This window comes from Prionailurus viverrinus, chromosome A3 (assembly GCF_022837055.1).
Source record: "Prionailurus viverrinus isolate Anna chromosome A3, UM_Priviv_1.0, whole genome shotgun sequence".
Classification (NCBI taxonomy): Eukaryota; Metazoa; Chordata; class Mammalia; order Carnivora; family Felidae; genus Prionailurus; species Prionailurus viverrinus.
In genome coordinates, this window is record NC_062563.1 from 120,030,077 (window position 1) to 120,050,468 (window position 20,392).

General features: G+C 58.7%; 1 protein-coding gene across 3 annotated transcripts in view; it reads left to right on the forward strand.

The window, feature by feature from the left end:
- Window positions 1–20,392, forward strand: part of OTOF (otoferlin) — a 52,846-nt gene that overhangs the window by 25,578 nt on the left and 6,876 nt on the right. For 2 of the 3 annotated variants that reach the window (XM_047854310.1, XM_047854311.1), the window contains 28 exons: window positions 1,011–1,170; window positions 1,530–1,716; window positions 3,616–3,802; window positions 5,531–5,754; window positions 6,210–6,318; window positions 6,832–7,012; window positions 7,131–7,251; window positions 7,839–7,939; window positions 8,061–8,151; window positions 8,296–8,412; window positions 8,760–8,912; window positions 9,297–9,486; window positions 9,567–9,691; window positions 10,037–10,171; window positions 10,874–11,035; window positions 11,216–11,335; window positions 11,798–11,959; window positions 12,062–12,224; window positions 12,730–12,860; window positions 14,403–14,432; window positions 14,830–14,961; window positions 16,976–17,042; window positions 17,900–18,036; window positions 18,162–18,296; window positions 18,611–18,748; window positions 19,084–19,211; window positions 19,310–19,480; window positions 20,124–20,284. In XM_047854310.1, the coding sequence (XP_047710266.1) occupies window positions 1,011–1,170; window positions 1,530–1,716; window positions 3,616–3,802; window positions 5,531–5,754; window positions 6,210–6,318; window positions 6,832–7,012; window positions 7,131–7,251; window positions 7,839–7,939; window positions 8,061–8,151; window positions 8,296–8,412; window positions 8,760–8,912; window positions 9,297–9,486; window positions 9,567–9,691; window positions 10,037–10,171; window positions 10,874–11,035; window positions 11,216–11,335; window positions 11,798–11,959; window positions 12,062–12,224; window positions 12,730–12,860; window positions 14,403–14,432; window positions 14,830–14,961; window positions 16,976–17,042; window positions 17,900–18,036; window positions 18,162–18,296; window positions 18,611–18,748; window positions 19,084–19,211; window positions 19,310–19,480; window positions 20,124–20,284 (3,918 nt within the window). The remainder of the gene's footprint in view (window positions 1–1,010; window positions 1,171–1,529; window positions 1,717–3,615; window positions 3,803–5,530; window positions 5,755–6,209; window positions 6,319–6,831; window positions 7,013–7,130; window positions 7,252–7,838; window positions 7,940–8,060; window positions 8,152–8,295; window positions 8,413–8,759; window positions 8,913–9,296; window positions 9,487–9,566; window positions 9,692–10,036; window positions 10,172–10,873; window positions 11,036–11,215; window positions 11,336–11,797; window positions 11,960–12,061; window positions 12,225–12,729; window positions 12,861–14,402; window positions 14,433–14,829; window positions 14,962–16,975; window positions 17,043–17,899; window positions 18,037–18,161; window positions 18,297–18,610; window positions 18,749–19,083; window positions 19,212–19,309; window positions 19,481–20,123; window positions 20,285–20,392) is intronic. The other variant, XM_047854312.1, reaches the window with a different exon arrangement.

A 20,392-nucleotide genomic window follows, 5' to 3' on the forward strand; every position in this document is an offset into this window, starting at 1 on the left:
GTGGGGACTAGTAGCATTGTGGGTCCCCGCGGGCGGACACTGGATGCGGTTGGTGAGGGAACCCTGAGGGGTGGCCCAGAGGACTCGTGAGGCATGGGCCGGGCAGGGGAGGTGCCCTCAGCCTGCCAGATGATGATGCTAACTGAGCACACGGCCAGCTCGGGAACCACGGGCATCCAAGCCGGCACCGGGCCCCAGCCCGTGTCCCTGAAGTGAACCCACCACTCAGGAGGCAATAATGACTCCATTGGGCCCTTGGACAGGGACAATACAATGTCACCCAGAGTGTCATATTTGACCCTCACGAAACAGGGAGGGAGGCATCAGCGTTCCTTCCCATTTTACAGATGAGACAAGGTGCCACTAAACTATTAAGTTAAATAAATTGGCGATTTCTTCCGGTTCGACCTCGTAGACATTCGGCTGGTGCACGCTCTGTGACTTAGACTAGGGAATCGGAGCCCAGACCCAAAGTGATACACACAAACATCACAAAATCATAGAACACTCAACCTGCAAGAGACCTTAAAACATCTAGTCCAGCTTTTCTATGAAGATGAAGAAACTGAGGCCCAGGGTACTGAAGAGACTTGCCCGGAGCCTCCTGGGAGTAGAACCTGGTCTCCCGGCTGCCCCACAGACCACGGGAGGCCCCACAGACCACGCCAAGGTCCGTGGTCTAGATACCCCAAGCACTGGCGAGCCCCAGATGGTTCGAAAGGAGGAGTGAGGGAGGGGAAGCCTCTCTGAAGGTTCTGTCCGGCAGCTGTGTGCAGGTTGTCCGCAGGGGTGGGCTAGGAGGGCTGCAGGCCAAGAAACCAGTCTGGAGGGTCTTCTCTTCAAAGACACCACACTCAGGGATGCGGGACCTTGTCCCAGCTGCTCGCCCCTCTGGGAGCCTCTGTCTCCTCCTGGCCATGCTGGGGACCGGGGGCCTAAAGACGCTCGGCCCCGCCACTCTGCAGCTGTCCCAGGGCGGCAGGTGCAGTCCCCACCCCTCGCCACTGCAGAGCACCAGTTCCACCACAAGTGGGCCATCCTGTCGGACCCCGACGACATTTCCGCCGGGCTGAAGGGCTACGTGAAGTGTGACGTGGCCGTGGTGGGCAAGGGGGACAACATCAAGACGCCCCACAAGGCCAACGAGACAGACGAGGATGACATTGAAGGGTGAGGCTCCCATCCCGCCACAGCCCCTGGACACCTGACCTAATCCTTCCTTTCCCCAGCAGGAGACCCTGGGGAGGACTTGGCCCTCAGACCCCACCCCTCACTTCCCTCACCCATGTCCTCACCCACCCCCAGACAGCCTAGCTCCTCCAAGAAAGACCGAGGGCAGGGCTGGTCTCGGCGTCCGCAGACTCTCCTCCCAGGAGAGGAAGGACTGAGGTGGTGGGGCGTGGGGGAGGGGGGCCGGGGGGGGCAGGAGTTCATGGAGATTGTTCCAGGCCCCAAAGGTCTGCCGACGCCAGGGCAGGACCGGGGTGCCCAGGCCGGGCCACCACAGCCTTAGCTGTATATACTGGCAGGAACTTGCTGCTCCCTGAGGGGGTGCCCCCCGAACGCCAGTGGGCCCGGTTCTACGTGAAGATTTACCGAGCAGAAGGGCTGCCCCGTATGAACACCAGCCTCATGGCCAATGTGAAGAAGGCGTTCATCGGGGAGAACAAGGACCTGGTTGACCCCTACGTGCAAGTCTTCTTTGCTGGCCAGAAGGTACTGGGGTGCAGGATACAGGAATCTGGGTTTGGGGTGAGAAGCGTTAGAGGTGCAGGATGATTGGGGGAGGGGTCTGGAGGAGGATGTGGGCAAAATCAGAAGCCGGGTGATGCCTTCGATCCCCCGGTGCATTGGAAGAGAGTGAGAGGTGAGGGGAGCTCCAGCTGAGAGGGGCTGGGGCCAAGGCCAGGTTGGGGGTCCTCCCTGCCTCTGTGTTCTAGACACCAAGAGCTAAGGCAGGAGCATTGAAAGGGAGGAGAGTCTGAGAGGCTGGAATAGGGGAGAGTGCCTGCCGGATATAAGTACACACACACATACACACATGCCACACATACACATACACACATGCATACACATGCATATATACATACCACATATACATACACACATCCCCCCACATGCATACACGTATACCCCACACATGAATACACACATACACATACATACATGTGTGCACACACACAGCACATATACACATATACATGCATACATACAAACACCATCCATACACACACATACACATACACACACCTCAAATGTACACATGCATACATACATACCACATGCCCCGTACACATACACACATCCCACACACGCATGCATACACACACATGTACACATACCACATATACATACACATATCCCACACATACACATACACACATGCACACATGTATATATATACCACATACACACATGCGTGCACACACATGTAGACATACCATATATACATACACAATCCCACATACACACATACATACACACATGTACACATACCACATATGGATACACACATGCCACACATACACATGCATACATGTATATATGCACATCCCACACACACATGCACACATGCATATATACATACCATGTGTACATACATAATCCCACATACACATACACATAAATACACACATCACACATACACACATATACACATATCACATACACACACCTCACATGTACACATGCATACACAGACCCACCTACACACATGAATGCACACATACACATACATATGTGCACATACACATTGCACATATACAGACACCATGCATACACACATATGCACACATATACACATATGATATACACATATACACACCCCAGATGTACACATGCATACACACATACCACATGCATATATACATAGCCCATATACATACATACAATACACATGGGCATGCATACACACGACGCATACACATGCATACCCATGCATATACACATACCACATATACATACACACATGCCACACATACACATACACACAAATATGCACACATCACACATACACAGATGCATACACACACTCCACACATACACACATCCTACACGTACACATATGCATGCATACATAATACACATATGCATCCACACAGCCCACACATACACACATGCATACACACACACATATATACATATCACACACCCCACATGTACGCATGTATACATATCCCACACACATGAATGCACACATACATACATGTGTGCACACACACACACCATTATATAATATACATGCACATATACAGACACCACAATATACACATTCATATACATACCACATACACATACATACACCCCCCATATACACATGCATACACACACCACACGCACACACAGGCATATACACATACCCCACATACATACATACACATATACATATGCATACATACACAAACATGTACCCACACACCCCCACACATGCATATACACATATACATGTGCACACATATGCACACCACATAGACACATACACTTGCACACATACACACACCACACATACATATACATATATGCATGCATGTGATATACACACACCACACATATGCGTACATGCACGCACACACACACACACACACACAAACCCTAACCTTTGCTCCCTCCCACCAGGGCAAGACATCAGTACAGAAAAGCAGCTACGAGCCACTGTGGAATGAGCAGGTCATCTTTACAGACCTGTTCCCCCCACTCTGCAAGCGCATGAAGGTGCAGATCCGAGATTCCGACAAGGTCAACGACGTGGCCATCGGCACCCACTTCATTGACCTGCGCAAGATTTCTAATGATGGAGACAAAGGTCAGCAGCAGGAGACTGGGCTAGGGGGGAGGGGACTGAACGGAAGGAGGGAGTAAGACCTCCCCCCTCACACCTCCACACCTCCACCATCTCACACCTCAGCCTGAAGGGCCTGGGCATCGTGAGGGCTTGGTCAGCAACCCCTGCCTCAAAAGAAAGTCATGGCTCAGGTCTGCACAGAGCTGACAGAGCCTGCCTGAGCCAGGCTGCTTAGGTTTGAACCCCAGCCCTGACAGTTAGTAGCTGTGTGATCTTTGAACCTGTTTTCCCATCTGTAAGATGAAAATAATTATGTGTGTATACATATAGGTTACATATATGTATGTGTGGACTGCTGCCATAGTCCCTATCTACAGACTTGTAGGGACTGACCCCTTCTAGGACCCAGGCACTGAGTACCAGGGATATAGAGCAAGAGAAGTATCCATTCCTGTCCTCATGGTGTTCACTGGGGACTAGAGAGGCGGATGTGCTACCAAATGCTCAAAACCTAAGGCCAAAGGCACAAAAGGCCACATATTATATGATTTCGTGTATACAAAATGTCCAGAATAGGCAAATCCGTAAAACCAGGAAGTAGGTTAGTGGTTGTGGGGGAGGGGAAGTGGGACTAACTGCGAATAGGTACAGGGTTTCTTGGGGGAAGGGGTGCAAGTGTTCTGGAATTAGGTGATGGTTGTACAACACGGTGAATATACTAAAAACCTCCAAAATGCACATTTTAGAACGGCGAACTTTCTATTATGTAAAGGATCACATTTTAAAATGGTGAATTTTATATCCTGTAAAGTATATCTTGATTTTTTTAAATGGTATGATTTGTTTTTTTTTTAATATGAAATTTATTGTCAAATTGGTTTCCATGCAACACCCAGTGCTCATCCCAACAGGTGCCCTCTTCGATGCCCATCACCCACCCCGCCACTCCCCATCAACCCTCAGTGTATTCTCAGTTTTTAAGAGTCTCTTATGCTTTGTCTCCCTCCCTCTCTAACTTTTTTTTTTTTCCCTTCTCCTCCCCCATGGTCTTCTGTTAAGTTTCTCAGGATCCACATAAGAGTGAAAACATATGGTATCTGTCTCTCTCTGTGTGACTTATCTCCCTTAGCGTAACACTCTCCAGTTCCATCCACGTTGCTACAAAAGGCTATAATTTGTTTTAAACCAGGCAGAACAAAAACCAAACCAACAAAGCACACGCAGCAGAACTGGACCCTGTGTCACACAGGAGACCACAAATTCCAACAAACGGGAGAAGTTAGTAGGGACGAGGCGTTGGGCCGGCCTCCCCGGACAGAGAGGGGATCTTCGGAGAGGAAGGGGGAGGTCAGCGGAAGCGGGTGGGATGCCCGGTGAGGTGCCTATCTACACAGGCAGCAAAGGGCCAAAAGGCCACGCTGAGGAGTTTGAGACGAGCTGGCATCCGTCTTTCAAGTAGGCCGTGGGCAGCCCTGCTCCAGATGCCAGGAAGCAGGGAGCGTGACCCAGGGAAGTGCTCCTGGCCAGGGGGAAGGCCTCCCCAAGCCTGCCCACGCACAGCAGACGCGAACTCTCCCTGCAGCCTCCTGTTAGCCGCTCGCCGGCCCGCAGGCTGTCTCTGGCCTCAGACATTTCACGGAGCAAGGCACGGGGTCCTCAGCTCTGCAACCAGGAGGTGCAGGACGGAGCCCCCACAAGAGGTCCCACCACCCCGGGTGAGCCCCTTGTCCCTCTCCCCGTGGCCCACAGGCTTCCTGCCCACGCTGGGCCCGGCCTGGGTGAACATGTACGGCTCTACACGCAACTACACGCTGCTGGATGAGCACCAGGACCTGAATGAGGGCCTGGGGGAGGGCGTGTCGTTCCGCGCCCGCCTCATGCTGGGCCTGGCGGTGGAGATCCTGGACACCTCCAATCCTGAGCTGACCAGCTCCACGGAGGTGCAGGTGGAGCAGGCCACGCCTGTCTCGGAGGTGAGGTCCCGGGGGGCAGGGGGGAGGGGGGCGCTGGGCTGTCCTCCAGAGCCCCCAGCTCAGCCCGCTTCCCGCCATGGCAGCCTGGGCCTGGGCTCTGCCTGTGGCTGTCCTGTCTGCCTCAGAGGGCAAGACCCCATGACGAGGCCTCCTTCCCAGGGAAGCAGGAGCCCGGGCCCTGCTGGGGGCCTCTGTTCCTTCCTACTGCTTGTGCCTGACTCTGCCTGGAGGTCCCCAAACGGAGCCTCATCTCTGCCCTGTTCCTGGCCATGGTGGTCCTTGTCCAGGGATGTCCAGGCCGGAGGGCAAAAGAATTTGGGCCTCGGCACAATGGGGTGGGATGTCCCCCACCATCAGCCCACAAGGCCCATCTGTAAAGGAGCAGGGAGAAGCCTGGCACCGGGCCCAACATCCTTGCTGAGGTTTGGGGATGGTTTGAACCACCTTCCCCACAGAGCTGCACGGGGAAAATGGAAGAATTCTTTCTATTCGGAGCCTTCCTAGAGGCCTCAATGATCGACCGGAAAAATGGAGACAAGCCAATCACGTTTGAGGTGACCATAGGTGAGTGCTGGGCTCACAGAGGGGTCTTCAGGCCTGGGAACTGCTGGGTAGTGACCACCAGACCCTGCACCACAGGCGGGGGCAGGGGAGGGAAACTTTGACCGCTTCCCTTTGCACGTCCTGAAGCACCCACATAGTACCCAGTGTACCTACGCGAGGGCACACACCCGCCCACAGGGGTACCACCTGCAGGGCTGAGCTGTGTTCCGGACGTGAGGAAGAAAGTCTTCCCTGCAGAAGGGAGAGGGGACAGAGTAGGAATACAGCCATGCCCGAAGCTGGACCTCGAGCTCAGCGGTCAGCAGGGCCGCTAGCAAGATCTTCGCAAGGGGCGGAGGACGTGGGCGCCTTCCCCTGGCTAGCGTTCTATCGTGTCCCAGCAGGTAGACTCGTGGCACCCTCCCCACTCCCTGATTCACCTCTTCGCTCCCACAAACCCGAAGCAGTGGATCAGCTGGCAGGAGCCTGGGGGGAAAGGACTCTAGGCCCTCACCCGCCGCTTTCTGCCTCCAGGCAACTATGGGAATGAAGTTGATGGCCTGTCGCGGCCCCAGCGGCCTAGGCCCCGGAAGGAGCCTGGGGATGAGGAAGAAGTAGATCTGATCCAGAACTCCAGTGATGAAGATGCTGGTGAGGGTGGGGACCTGGCCTCGGTGTCCTCGACTCCGCCCATGCGGCCCCAGATCACTGACAGGTGAGCCAAGTGCATGGAAGGTCCCGAGAGGCCCTGCCTGCCGCCTCCCGACTCTCACGGCCTGGCCCTCCCACCTCCAGGGGCCCCAGTCCTCAACCCCCCACCTCCTCCCACCCAGGAACTACTTCCATCTGCCCTACCTGGAGCGCAAGCCCTGCATCTACATCAAGAGCTGGTGGCCCGACCAGCGTCGCCGCCTCTACAACGCCAACATCATGGACCACATCGCGGACAAGCTGGTCAGGGCCAGGCTGGGGGCACGGGGTGCTTCGGAGGGCCTTGCCCAGCTTGGGAGCCTCCCCTGCAACACACAAGGCAGCCTGCCCAGCAGCTTGCCATGGGGAGGGTGGGGGACAGGGGGTGGGGATCGCAGGAATAGCCCCAGCAGGACCTCTGTTCCTGTCCCTGCTCCCATGTCCTGGGAGTGGGCAGAGGGCCCAAGGGCTACCTGGAGTGGAGTCCGGGAGTCCTGGCCCATCTGGTCCTGGTGTCCCCTGGGGGCCGCTGGCCACTCCCTCTGTCTGTGGCCTGCACTGCCCTCCCACCCCCCATCTAGCCCTGAGTTCTGCCCAGTCCCAGCAAGTCCACCGGGACCACAGCCCCACAGCCCAGAGGGGGCTTCTTCCTTCTGGAAGAAACAGAACCTGGGGAATTGGTGGTTTCCGTAAAGTGGCAGGACCCTGGGGAAGGGAGCGGGGGAGCATGGCGCTAGTGAGAGGTCCCAGGTCGCTAGCCCCGCGGTCCCCTGATGCATGGGGGGAGACGTCTGGGGAGGCTGAGGTTGGGGGGCTGGGGCTCAGCATACACCCTCACTCCGTGGCCACAGGAAGAAGGCCTGAACGACGTGCAGGAGATGATAAAGACAGAGAAGTCCTATCCGGAGCGTCGCCTGCGGGGTGTCCTGGAGGAGCTCAGCTGTGGCTGCTAGTGAGACGGGAGGGTGGGGAGCGAGGGGCTGGAAGGGGGGGGCTGGGCAAGGAAGGAGGTATCTGCAGGCCCCCTGCTGGCCCGTGGGCTCCACTGAGCCCTGCCCCCCCTTGTCCCCCAGCCGCTTCCTCTCCCTTGCTGACAAGGACCAGGGCCACTCGTCCCGCACCAGGCTGGACAGGGAGCGCCTCAAGTCCTGCATGCGGGAGCTGGTGAGGACACACCGGGGCTGGGGGGGAGGGTGCCGGAGGTGGTGGGGGGACATCTGTCTCCGAGGTCACGGCCACCGGGGCCAGCCCCGTCCACCGTGCAGCATGGCCTGAGCCCCACTCATAGCACCCCCCCCACACACACAGGAGAGTATGGGGCAGCAGGCCAAGACCTTGCGGGCACAGGTGAAGCGGCACACGGTGCGGGACAAGCTGAGGCTGTGCCAGAATTTCCTGCAGAAACTGCGCTTCCTGGCAGACGAGGTGTGGCCCCCGTCAGCGCGCGGAGAGGGGGGTGCCCGTCCCCTAAACCGGAGTGACTAGAGCGGAGAAGGGGTTGCTGCACAGGAAGGGGCTGGGCAGGACCACCGAGGAGGCCCCTCCTCCTCTGACAGCCCTCAGGGGACAGGGGTGGTGAACGAGCCCTTCGTCCTGTCGCCCTGTCGTGTGTTCTCTCCACTCCACCCGTGGGAGGGGAAGGAGGACCCGGCATCCGGGTCCCCTCTGCTCTGCAGACCCAGGCCTGGCCCTCTGCGGCAGAGGTGCTGAGGGTCAGTCAGGCCCCGTGGCAGGACCCCTCCCTTAGCGGCCCCCGTCGCCCCTGACCCCAGCCTCAGCACAGCATCCCCGACGTCTTCATCTGGATGATGAACAACAACAAGCGCACCGCCTACGCCAGGGTGCCCTCCAAGGACCTGCTCTTCTCCATCGTTGAGGAGGAGCTGGGCAAGGACTGCGCCAAGGTCAAGACGCTCTTCCTCAAGGTGCCAGAAGGGGAGCGAGGCTTGGGGGGGGGGGGGGGGGGGAGGCGCGGGGCTAAGGGCCAGGGTTTGCATCTGGCTTCCTTCAAGGGATCAGCCTCCCCTTGGAGGGAGTGGGCCCCCAGCCCTGGGGCTGGCAGGCCTGAGCCCTCAAGTAGCAGGTGCTCAGAGAAGAGCTGGAGAGAACAGCAAGAGGGGGAGGGGGCAGCGCCTGGCCCGCCCCCCGCCCCGCACTCTTCCCACCCCAGCCTCCCTCCCCCGCCCCCCCTCCCGTCCCGTGGGACGGCTTTGGAGGGGCAGGGGCAGCTCTGACCAAGGCCTCTGCCAGGCCCCCCGCCCCTCCCTCACCCCACGGGGCTGGGCAGCTGACCCCACGCCCACCCCCAGCTGCCGGGCAAGCGGGGCTTCGGCTCCGTGGGCTGGACGGTGCAGGCCAAGCTGGAGCTCTACCTGTGGCTGGGCCTGAGCAAGCAGCGCAAGGACTTCCTGTGCGGCCTGCCCTGCGGCTTCGAGGAGGTCAAGGCAGCCCAGGGCCTGGGCCTGCACGCCTTCCCGCCCATCAGCCTGGTCTACACCAGTGAGTGACGGCCCCTGGGCCTGGGCCGCCCCTGGCTCCCAGCCCCGGCTCCGGGAGCCTCAGCCTGCTCTACCCCACAGAGAAGCAGGCGTTCCAGCTCCGGGCCCACATGTACCAGGCTCGCAGCCTCTTCGCTGCCGACAGCAGCGGCCTCTCGGACCCCTTCGCCCGCGTCTTCTTCATCAACCAGAGTCAGTGCACGGAGGTGAGGGCCCGGGGCAGGAGGGAGTGGCTCTGCTCTGGAGTACTGGGGAGCCTGTGAGTGTGTGGGACCTGGAAGAACAGATCAGCCAGCACCCCAGATCCTTGGAGGACAGCCTCGCAGATGTCTGCAGGCCCCCACCACACTCGTAAAGGCTTTAATTGTGGTTGCATCCACCACAGAGGAAAGGAAAGACAAGGGGGTTGGGAGGGGCCCTGGGACCAACATGACACCCCTTTCCCTGGAGTCCCTGGAAGCTGCGGCGACTGGGGGTGACTCGTGCTCATGTATCTGCCTGCACCTCCCCCCACCGCCCATTACCCACTGCCCCGCTGCCCGGTGCCGCAGGTGCTAAATGAGACCCTGTGCCCCACCTGGGACCAGATGCTGGTGTTCGACAACCTGGAGCTATATGGCGAAGCCCATGAGTTGCGGGATGACCCCCCCATCATCGTCATCGAAATCTACGACCAGGACACCATGGTACGGGTGGGCTCCGGAACCAGGGACCTACGCCTTCGTCCCTGCATTGCACCTACCTCGACAGCCACCTCCGGCTGTCTGCACCCAGCACCAGGGTGCTTGTCGGGAAGCTGGGGTGGGGGCGGGTCAGCAGCCTCGTGTCTCCTGCCCTGTCACTGCCGGCCAACCCCTTCCCGATGCCGTGGGCCACCGGGATCTCAGAGAGGAGCTGGGCCAGGGTGTCCCTACCTCCTGCCACAGACCGGCCCAGCTCAGGCCCAGAATCACCAGGACATCTGCCAGCAAGGCCTGCTACCGCCAGCCTGCCCACGTCCCTGGGCCCCTCAGCCCCCTGCCCACACCTACTGCAGTCAGCAACGGTCCCACGGCTCTCCGTGGGAGCTCTGGAGTGGGCAAGCAAGGATTGAGGCGACCCCTGCAGAGCCGGGGAGCCACCGCTCCAGCTGCTGGGATACCCCGAGAGCCCTGAACTAGACGTAGGACGATCTCACTGCCAGTCCCGAGTCTGCCATTCGCTGCCAGCGTGGCCTTGGCCGAGTCTGCGGTGGGCCCTAAGGCCTGGTGTCCCCATCTGTAAAATGGGGTGGTCGCACCCGCCCCTCAGCTGCCGGGGCTACGGTGAGGACTGACCGGGATCCCAGGCGCGAACGTGCGCAGTCAACTCGGGACCTGGGAGGCCACCTCGGTGATTTGTCCCGTCAGGGCAAAGCCGACTTCATGGGCCGGACCTTCGCCAAGCCCCTGGTGAAGATGGCGGACGAGGCGTACTGTCCACCCCGCTTCCCACCCCAGCTCGAGTACTACCAGATCTACCGCGGCAACGCCACTGCCGGGGACCTGCTGGCTGCCTTCGAGCTGCTGCAGGTGGGGCCGCGGGGAGGGGGGCCAGGGCCGGGGGCGGCTATCCTCCCCGTCCCGCCGCGAGGCCGGCTTGACCGAAGCTGGTGGTGGCCCGGGGCATCAGGGGCCCGGGGCATCGGCCATTTCACCTGACAGAGAACTCACGGGGAAGGAGAGTGTGATACTGTGACTCCCATTCCCCAGATTGGGCCTGCGGGGAAGGCAGACCTGCCACCCATCAACGGCCCGGGGGACATGGACCGAGGTCCCATCATGCCTGTGCCCGTCGGCATCCGGCCCGTGCTCAGCAAATACCGAATCGAGGTGAGTGAGGGCTCCGTCAGGGTCCTCCTGTCCCTGCCCTGGACAGGCCCTGCCGTGTTCTGGCTTCCTTGTCCCCTTCACTCTCTTTCCGGCAGGGCTCTTGTGCACACATTACGTGGTTGGCACCCGGGAGACTGAGGGCCTAGCAGGGAAAGTGACTTGTCCAAGGTCACACCCAGAGCCAGCACAGAGCCAAGCTCTCCCCTCCCCCCCCCCATCCAGTGGCTGCCCAGCCTGCGCTGAGTTACACTGCCTCGTTCCGGGACCTTCCCCAGCCCTCCTGTCCTCGCCCCCACACCCACCCTCGCCCCGAAGCGCCTTAGGGACACCTGCCTCTCATCAGCTCTCGGGGCCCTGCCCCTCCAGTCTTGCTGCCCACCCACGGCCCAGTTCCTTCTCAGGGGACCCAGCCCACCCTCAAACGGCCCCGCTGAGGGGGCTCTCCTCTCCCCCCCGGCCCAGGTGCTCTTCTGGGGCCTGCGGGACCTGAAGCGGGTCAACCTGGCCCAGGTGGACCGGCCGCGGGTAGACATCGAGTGTGCCGGGAAGGGGGTGCAGTCGTCCCTGATCCACAATTACAAGAAGAACCCCAACTTTAACACCCTCGTCAAGTGGTTTGAAGTGGTGGGTGCCGGGCGGGGCGGGGTGCGGCTGGTGTGGCTGGGGGTGGCCCGGCTCCTCGGGGCCCCCCTTGAGCCCGGGCTGCCCTCGGCCCACACCCTCCAGGACCTCCCGGAGAACGAGCTGCTGCACCCGCCCCTGAACATCCGAGTGGTGGACTGCCGGGCCTTCGGCCGCTACACCCTGGTGGGTTCCCACGCCGTCAGCTCTCTGAGGCGCTTCATCTACAGGCCCCCAGACCGCTCGGCGCCCAACTGGAACACCACGGGTACGGCCACACCCCGAAGCCCGGGCCCGGCTGCATCGGCCCCTGGGAGGGGCTCCTGCCCGCAGTCCAGGCCTCAAAGCCAAGCCGCCAGCTGGCTCCACAAGGGGCATCCCCAAGTGGGTGTGGGGGAGGCCAGGGGAGGCCCCATCCTGGGGGCCAAGGCTACCTTTGGCCGCCCCTCGCTCTAGAGCCAGAAAGGGCTGGAGCCAGACACACCCTTAGAGGGCCCCGGGGGCAGGAGGCTTCCTCCACCGACTCTTGGAGGAGACCCAAGCCTCCTTTCCAGCCTCCCTCCCAGCCCAACCTCCCCTGTTTCACTGCAGCTCAGCCTTCTCTCTGGCTCCCTTTCTGCCTCTCCGTATGCCCAACTGCTCTGTCCCTCCCTCTTGCCTCAGAAAGTTCCAGAATCAGCTTTAGGCCTCTGGTCCTTCCAGCCACTTCCGACTCTCACTGTTACTCCTGCTCCTTTCTGTCCGTCTGCCTGTCTGTCCATCTCTCTGTCCAGGCAGGCTCCCTCGGGGTCGCCGTGTGCTGTGCGATGGCGGTCCCTCCTCTCACCCCCCAGGGGAGGTCGTGGTGAACATGGAGCCAGAGGTGCCTGTCCGGAAGCTGGAGACCATGGTGAAGCTGGACGCGGTAAGGCGCGTGGGGTCAGTCCTGCGCCTGCTGGGAATGTGTGACACTTCTCGCGAGCGGGGCCGCCTCCTTTGGCATGTCACGGTCGAGGGCCCACCCTGGCTACGTGTGCAAGCGGTCCATCCAAACACTGTCCTGGAATGTAAGGCTGTCGGTCCTGCGTGTGCATGCCTGAGTGTGCATGTGAACGTGCACACGTGCACGAGCGAGTGGTGTGCACGTACGAGAGACAGAGGGAGCAGTGACCGTTTGAGGTGATAGCCTGTAATTATTTTTACTCCAACAAGCCACACCATGTAGACACTAGGCTCCTTGTGTGAACACCAGCGTTCTTTCCAGAAGGTCCCTGGGTTTCCATCCCAGCCTTTAAAGAGCAGCCCTGCCTAGGCCTGGGCTGGGGAAGGATTTCCAGGTGGCAGCTCCTTCTTCCTCTTGGTCTTGGGACTAGGGGACGTTTATCTGCCAGAGGGGGACCTGGCCTCTGGGGTTTAGATGCAGAGATGGCACCTGCAGGGGAGGGTGGGGAGGAGGCCGGCCTGAACCAGGCCATCCTGAGTCCAGACAGCACCAAGGGGCTGGATGTGGGCTTCTTCCCTACCACATTATCTCCATCCCATTCCTGACCTCACGTGCTCCACACAGCCTGGGGCTCCTCCTAGCTTCTGAGGTCTGAGCTTGGTCTGAAATGACCTTCCCTTGGCCCACAGTCCTTACTTAACCCCACAGAGTCCCCGCCGGCTGGCTGAGTTAGCACTGGGCATGGTTCTCAGGAAGGGGGAGCAGGTACGGGCCAGGGCCTGGCCCACAGCACTGCCGGGAAAGCCCGCTGCTGGGGGGCTGGGCCTAGAGATCCCATGCCCCCTTGGCTCCCTCCCCGGGGGCTCCTCCTGGGGCTGGGGGTGGGCCCTGTCATTTCAGACCATCAGTGAACAAGACAGAGGACAGCACAGGCCCAAGCTTCGTCACCTTTCCCCAGGCCCTGGGCTCTGCTGGGGCGTTTTCACTAGGGCCCTCTTCAGCTACTCATTTGTGTGTGCCTCCGCTAAATTTTTAAAGCCCTTGCCCTGGTAAGGGGGGAGAGTAGGGTTGAGGTTGACCCTGTCCAGCCACCGTTACTGAACTCCCAGCACATGTGGGTCAGGCTCCCTGCCCAACCCTCAATGCCCACCGAAACCATCTGGGGGGTTTACAACTGTGCAGATGCCCAGCCCCCACATTTGGACTCAGTGGCAACGTGGCACTGATGGTTTGTAAAGCACACCCCCCCCCCCCCCCCGCCGGCGATTCTGACGTGTAGCCGGGGTTGAGAGCCACCGTCCTTGAAAGTCTGAGGAGACATCTGCCAAGCAGACCTTTTTCAGGTTCACCAGGCAGTGTGCTCCTGTCAGGGCAAGGTCCACAGAGCACAGGGGCTCGTGGTGAATGGCCCTGCACGAGGTCCCTCTCAGCTCCCACTCTTCTCCTCTCCTGGATGGACACCGCCTGCCGCTTCACGCCCTTGGTAGCTAATTCTTCCCCTGTCTCCTTGGTTCCCCTCTGCAGACTTCTGATGCCGTCATCAAGGTGGATGTGGTGAGTGCGGGCCCATCGGGGGCTTTGGGGAGAGAGGACCCTGCAGTGACATAGGGTATCAGGCCAAGGGGCCTGACATCAGGGACTGAGCCACTCCCCAGCCCCTGGATGCTCGGGGCCAGCACACCCTTCCGAAGAGGCAGAAGGAGAGAACTACTCAGGCAGCAAAGCCCCTCACGTTGACAGGTCATGAGCCTCTCTGGGCCATGGCATCCTCCTCCACAAAACATGGCCCTTGACCCTTTGACATTGGTGGCCCCAAGAAGCCTCACGGAGTCTAAGGCTTCCCAGAAGCAGATGGTCAGAATGGATGGGGGACCCCTGGATGGTCTAGGGCCCTGGGAACTGCCAGGGAGCAGGGATGTATGCGGGACTCTGGACCTGGCCACCCCTCCAGGCTGATGAGGAGAAAGAAAAGAAGAAAAAGAAGAAAAAGGGCAGCTCAGAAGAGCCAGAGGAGGAGGAGCCCGATGAGAGCATGCTGGACTGGTGGTCCAAGTACTTTGCCTCCATCGATACCATGAAGGAGGTGAGGCCTCAGGCCCGGGCTGGGGAGCCAAGGAGGAATGGGGCTAGGGGAGGTGACCCAAACTCCACATCGGCCCCTCCAATCCAGCTTCTTTCCCATCCCCACCAGGGCCAGTTCCCCGACTCCATCAACATGAGCTTGGAGCACACTTGTTTCACATCCTTCAAGTTCTAGCTCAGGCCCCACCTCTTCCAAAATGGCAGTCCAGTCTACCTTCCCTGGCCAGGTTTCCTCTTGTCTTCACTCACTCACTCCACAAACATCTCTTGAGTATGTATGATGAGTCAGACACCTTCCTAGGTACTGTGGGAGCCAAAGATAAGTCCATACCTGCCCTAAGGAGCCCTCGGTCTACTGGGCAAATGGACACGGAAGCTGCTACACTACAGTGTGACGACAAAGCCAGAGCAATGCCTGGGGGAGTCAGAGAAGGCTTCCCGGGGAAGGTGACCTTTGAGGAAGAAGAGAAACATGTATGCCGAGGCCGAAAGGGAGCAATGGTTTCTTAGTAGTTCCTGCACCTCCTCACAATGCTTCATTCTGCACATCTCAGTCACTGTGGCTGTGAAATATTCTTCCCCGACTGTGCACGTTCAGCTTCTGTCTGCTGACACGGACTGCAAGTTCCAGAAAGTGCATTTCTCTTCTTCCTCACGTGTCCCTCTCCCTGGCTCAGGGCACTCCCTAGCTCAGGGCACTCCCCGACTTACTGACCGACCAGGAGGGACGTGTGCCCATGATTGTGCTTCCTCAGTAGGACCTGAGCTGATCCAGTCATCCTCTCTCCCCAGGCCCTTTCTGTGGCCCAGGCTGTGTGCAAGGTTCCCGATGCACGTTACTTAGCAGGCTAAGCTGCTGTAGCAAGTTAGATTGGTGTGAACAAGACAGAAGCTTCTTTCTGTCTCACATAATGTCTCGGAGAGTGGAATTAGGCTGGTATGGTGACATAATGGTGTCAGGCACGAAGACCCTGCCACTTGTTACTGGCATCTGCGTGATTGGAGATGACTCACCCTCACGTCCGAACACCAGTGCCCAGGAAAGGGGAAAGAGAAGAGGAGGAAGCATAGTCCTTTCCTCTTAAAGCCCCAACCTAGAGGTTGCACATATCACTTCCACTCATGTTGGCCTAAATCTAGTCCCTGTAGCCACACTTAGCTGCTAGGGAGGCTGGGAAATGTAATCTTTACCTACATGCCTGTGTGTCCAGAAAAACTTCTAAAACTCAGGAAGGCAGATAATTGGGGGTGGCCTACTAGTATCTTCTCCCACCATCATCTCCTGGATTCAAGCTGGCCAGGCTCGAGCTCCAAGGGGCTGCCTGTTGACTCCTGGTGTCTAATCCTGTAATTTGCATAGGTTGCCACCAGGTGGCGCCTTGGTTGAAACCCGGGGATTTAGTTCCCAGCAGGTGCAGTGAACTGGGTAGAACAGAGAGCCCATTTTTTCGTATTCAGTTATGCTTTTCTACTATACTTTTTCTATTAAAAAAAAAGAATACCACTAAGAATCAACATTAAAGGGCATTTTATTTTTAAATGGTGCACAATTTAAAGAATCATAAACTCCTGACCACAGTTGGTCATACTGTACACAATATCATAAACTTTTTTAACCCACTTACACAGAGTGCATGATGGGTTTGAACCCCAATAGGAAAAAGGGTCTGTTTCTTTTTTTTTAATTATTTTTATTTGTTTATTTTTTAAGAGAGAGAGAAAGGGAGAGAGAGAGAGAGAGAGTGCAGGCCGGGGAGGGGCAGAGTGAGAAGGAGAGAGAAATCCCAAGCAGGCTCCGTGCTGTCAGTGCAGAGCCCAATGTGGGGCTAGAACTCACAAACCGCGAGATCATGACCTGAGCCAAAACCGAAAGGCCAAGACCCAATCAACTGAGCCACCCAAGCACCCCCAAAAGTTTCTAAGCATTTAAGACTGGTCTGAGACCACAGGATGGGGTCGAAAGACCCCTCCCCAGGAAGCCGACCTTCTCTCCTCTTCATCTCATCTTTTGGCAGCAACTTCGACAGCAAGAGGCCTCCGGCATTGACTTGGAGGAGAAGGAAGAGGTGGAGAACACGGAGGGTGAGCCCGGGACCCTGGGTCTCTGCCTCCCTGCCGCCCTGGAGGGCTGGCTCCTCGACCCACCACCCCAGCTGTTTGTCTTTCCCAGCCCAGGGCCCTGCGCCGCTCTAGCAGCCAAGGGCAGCTATCACCAGCCATCCCTGGGCACCAGGGGGCAGGCGTGGGCTCTAATCTAGAGTGACCGGTTCAGCCACCATGGTGAGAGACATTTACAGCCACAGAACAGAGCTTCAGCGTTTTCCAGGCCTTTTCCATGGAACGCTATTAATGGGTATTCCAGAGGGAGAAGAGGATTCTTTGGTCAAATGGATTAAACAGGTCTCTTGGCACAGGACTTTCCAGTGCCTTTAATATGCAAATGTTATTATAAGTCTCTAAAAGGAAGATAGAATATAAAATATTTCCCCAGCTTCTTTGACCACAATAGGCACTCTCTTCTAACACATTCCAAGAACATCCACAGCGGCTGTTCCACTGAGTGCGGTTTGGGAAATGCTGGTGTAGAATAGCCCTCTGGATATGACAGACTAGCAGATTGAGGCCAGAGAGGAAAGTGCTGTGTGGCTCAAGCCTCCCGACTCAAGACCCACGCTCCTTCCCTGCTCTGCTCTGCCGGAGGGCATGGCAGTGGTCTTTGTACACAGTCCCAGTGTGGCTTTATGGGTGCCCTGCACCCACCCGTGGGAGGCAGCCATGCCAGGGAGTACTGTCTGCATCTTACCGATGGGTACACAGGGCCCAGAGGAGTTACATCAGCAAAGTCAATTAGCAGCCGATCTGGGTCTCTAACCCAGAACTTCCTGCTTCATCATTTCTGCCCCAAACTGATCAGGGCCTCCTTTTCTGGTTCTGGCCAGGCCTAAAGGGGCCGATGAAGGGCAAGGAGAAGGCAAAGGCGGCGAAGGAGGAGAAGAAAAAGAGAACCCAGAGCCCCGGCACTGGCCAGGGGCCTGAGGCCCCAGAGAAGAAGAAACCCAAGATTGATGAGCTTAAGGTAAGGGTCTGGGCGAAGACCCACCAGGGGTGTGGGGTCCTGCCTGGGGCAGGGGGCGGGGCAGATGGGACAAGACGGGGCGCAGTGGTCGTGCTGTGTCCCCCTGATGGCCTGGCCTGGCTCAGGTGTACCCCAAGGAGCTGGAGTCTGAGTTTGACAACTTTGAGGACTGGCTGCACACTTTCAATCTGCTGCGGGGCAAGACGGGGGATGACGAGGACGGTTCCACGGAGGAGGAGCGCATCGTGGGCCGGTTCAAGGTGAGGCAAGGAGTGTGCGCCCAGGCCCTGAGCATCGTACCCCTCGCCCACCAGCTCTTCTCCCCACCCCGAGCCCAGGGCCAACAGTCAAGTGGAACTGTCAGCTGCCCTGATTCGTAAACATGAAAATATTTCTATGCTGCTTAAAAAAGAGCATCTGCCCTGAGTGCCTCACCCCCAACGTTGCCCTGGCCACTCCCTCCTGAGCCCCTGGACCCCCCTCAGATCCATCAACCCTGAGCACAGGATGCCATCCCTCTGTACTGTGGACCGTTTGGAACGCTACCCTCGCCTGAGCCCCTGCCTTGCCCCAGGGCTCCCTCTGCGTGTATAAAGTGCCACTCCCAGAGGACGTGTCCCGGGAAGCCGGCTACGACCCCACCTACGGCATGTTCCAGGGCATCCCCAGCAACGACCCCATCAATGTGCTGGTCCGAGTCTATGTGGTCAGGGTAAGACTCCCCTCGAATCCCCTCCCCCCGGTCTCCCAGTCCTCCTGCCCAGGAGGCGCTAAAGCAGCGCTCTAAAGTGTCAGTGTAAAGTGTCACAGCCCCAACTGGGAGGCACCACAGAGGTCACCTGGCCTAGTTCCCACCTTCTCTAGAGGAGGAAGCCAAGACCTGAGATGGGCGACGACTTTTGCCCCAGGTGACACAGCAACTCTCCTTTCTCCGGTCCAGTGCTCCCACCCTTTGCTATCACGGGACCATCAGAGAGGGGTGAGGGCACTGGAAGGCGAAGAGGGTGTGTGGGGAGCCTGCTCAGGAGCACCCCTCCCCCACCCCAGGCCACGGACCTGCACCCCGCAGACATTAACGGCAAAGCCGACCCCTACATTGCCATCCGGCTGGGCAAAACTGACATCCGAGACAAGGAGAACTACATCTCCAAGCAGCTCAACCCTGTCTTTGGGAAGTAAGGCCTCCTGGCGGCCCACGGGCCACCGCCCCCTCTGGCCCCACCCGGCTTCCCCGGCCAGACACCCTCAGTCCTTCTAACCCCCACCCCGCCAGGTCCTTTGACATCGAGGCCTCCTTCCCCATGGAATCCATGCTGACAGTGGCCGTGTACGACTGGGATCTGGTAGGCACCGATGACCTCATCGGGGAAACCAAGATTGACCTGGAGAACCGCTTCTACAGCAAACACCGGGCCACCTGTGGCATCGCCCAGACCTACTCCATGTGCGTGGGGCGGGGGGCAGGGGCAGGGGCGGGGCAGGGGCGGGGCAGGCGCACCTGACGCATCTTGACTCCGAAACCCAAGACTCAGAGATCGTGGTCTGGGAAGGTGGATATATTACAGTTTCGGCCCCAGTCCAGGCGTCCATTCGTACAGACCGAGCAGACCACAGATTCTAACACAAGGAGAGAGCTGGGGGCGGGGGGTGGGGGGCGGCTTCTAGGACGGGGGAGGCCGGGCAAGGAGAGAACCCCTGGGCTGGGAAGAGGCCAGGCAGAGGCCACTGGGGATCCAGCCAGTCTCTGCCACTGACAGGCTGTGTGACTCTCGACACGTCCCCAAACTCTCTGGTTACCAGTGTCCTCGTGGGAGTCTCTGAAGCTCCAGAGGAGAGGGCACAGTTGGGGAATGGATTGGGCTGTGTTGAGGGAGGCTGAAAGCTCATCCTCAGGACACGGGACACGTGAGGCTGGGGCCTGGGGTAAGAGGGATCAGCCTCGAGCAGCCCTAGTGTCTCGGGCAGGGCCTGCTTGCTGACATGGGGCAGCAGCCAACTTAAGAGAACTGGCAGGAACCAGCTGCCACCGGGGGATGGGCCCCAGCCCCACCCTGAGCCCCACGAAACCTGTATGCCCCCTCCCACAGACATGGCTACAATATCTGGCGGGACCCCATGAAGCCCAGCCAGATTCTGACCCGCCTCTGCAAGGAGGGCAAAGTGGACGGCCCCCACTTTGGGCCCCCCGGGAGAGTGAAGGTGTCCAACCGTGTCTTCACTGGGCCCTCCGAGATCGAGGACGAGAATGGTAACAACGCGCTGGACACGGGGGGTGTCAGAGGCCAAGAGGGACCCACGCTTCCTGCGGCAGGACTTCAAGGCCTAGACTGGGGCGTCCTTAGACCCTCTGCCCATC